We start from the raw sequence: 1,337 nt of genomic DNA on the forward strand, positions 1-1,337 counted from the left end.
GTCGTCGGGGCGGACGTCGTCGACGCCCTGGAGGTGGCTTCTCGCGGTTCGCTGTCGCCGCTCAGCCGCTCCGTGAGTCTCTCGAGCGCCGTGAGTCTGTCGGCCAGCATGTCCTCGGCGTCTTCCAGGGCGAGGCTCATGCCCGAGAGGACGCTGCCGTTCTCGTCGACGTCCTCGGAGAGTTCCTGCATCATCTCCTCCAGGCGGTCGAACTGCCCTTCCTTCAGGTCGCAGTTGCTGGCGACTTTGGCCAAGGATTCGTACAGGGGTCGCAGGGACGACAGAGACCGGAAGGTCCTGCGCGTAAGGTTCAGGACTTCCCTCAGGGACGCGTTGCCCAGCTGGTCTCTCAGGCCCTGCAGCTGGTAGTCGAGGCGCCGCGTGTGCTTGGCCAGGTCGTCGCGGGTCACGAAGGACGTCAGCTTCTTGTCGAGGTTCTTGGCGGGGGCCGTCGGCGCCTTGGCTCCCGCTCGCGCCGACGAGGTCAGCTCTCTCGCCGCCGCCATGAGCCGCGCCTGCACGTGGTCGATGTCCGTTTTCGTCGGCAGGGCCAAGATATTGTCTTCCGTCTTTTTCATGAAGAAGTGGATGTTGGCGCCGAAGTCACCGAGGGACTGCAAGAGGGACGAGATCTGGTCCGAGAAGCCGTCCAGCCGCTTCGTCAGCCTGGCCTCGAAGTCGGCTCCGGCGGCCTGGGCGAGCGCGGCCGGGGGTCTGCAGGCGCTGTCCACCAGCATCTCGAGGCGCTTCAGCCGCTCGTTCATCATGTTCTCGTGCCTCTCGAGCAGGGCGTGCGTCACGCTCGTCAGCGTGCGGCCGAACTGCATCAGGTACGGCGGGTACGGCGCCTCCTGACCTACGCTCTTCTCCTCTTGCTCGTCCCACAGGGTCTCCAGCGGGCCCAGCACGGAGGCCGAGCATATCCCCAGCAGGAGGAGAGTCCCTTGGAGCCAGAGCAGCGTCATGGTGGTTGGGCGGCACCAGAATGAGGCGTGGGCGGCGGCGGGCGGGCGAGAGCGAGTGGGTGCTTGGTCAGGCAGGCCAGGGAACCAGACCTTCAATTGTTTTAACGAGGAATATCCTTCGCTCAGGCAGCTGCTTTCATTTTCGTTTAGCTTTATCAGGGCCACTGATGAATCCGCCGTGACCTTAAGCTGAAAAGGTCCGTAGACGTTAATTCACTTTAATCTTACAGAAAATTTGCCCAGCGTCACGTTATTTAGCCCACAGATTATCCGTAGAGTCCTCAGGGGAACCAAGAGTGAATTAAACAGTAATTAGACACGCAAATCTTCATTGACATTAGAATGGGTAAAAGCTCTTCGTATTTACTTGTT

At 60.9% G+C, this 1,337-nt stretch overlaps 1 protein-coding gene across 1 annotated transcript in view; it reads right to left on the bottom strand.

Annotated features, from left to right (window-relative positions):
- The window catches only part of LOC119588749, a 4,351-nt gene extending 3,327 nt beyond the window's left edge, over window positions 1-1,024 (bottom strand). Inside the window, exon 1 of the mRNA XM_037937388.1 lies at window positions 2-1,024. Coding sequence (XP_037793316.1) covers window positions 2-965 — 964 coding nt within the window. The 5' untranslated portion in view covers window positions 966-1,024. The remainder of the gene's footprint in view (window position 1) is intronic.
- Between the last annotated feature and the right edge of the window lie 313 nt (window positions 1,025-1,337).

This window comes from Penaeus monodon, chromosome 24 (assembly GCF_015228065.2).
Source record: "Penaeus monodon isolate SGIC_2016 chromosome 24, NSTDA_Pmon_1, whole genome shotgun sequence".
In the NCBI taxonomy this organism is placed as follows: domain Eukaryota; kingdom Metazoa; phylum Arthropoda; class Malacostraca; order Decapoda; family Penaeidae; genus Penaeus; species Penaeus monodon.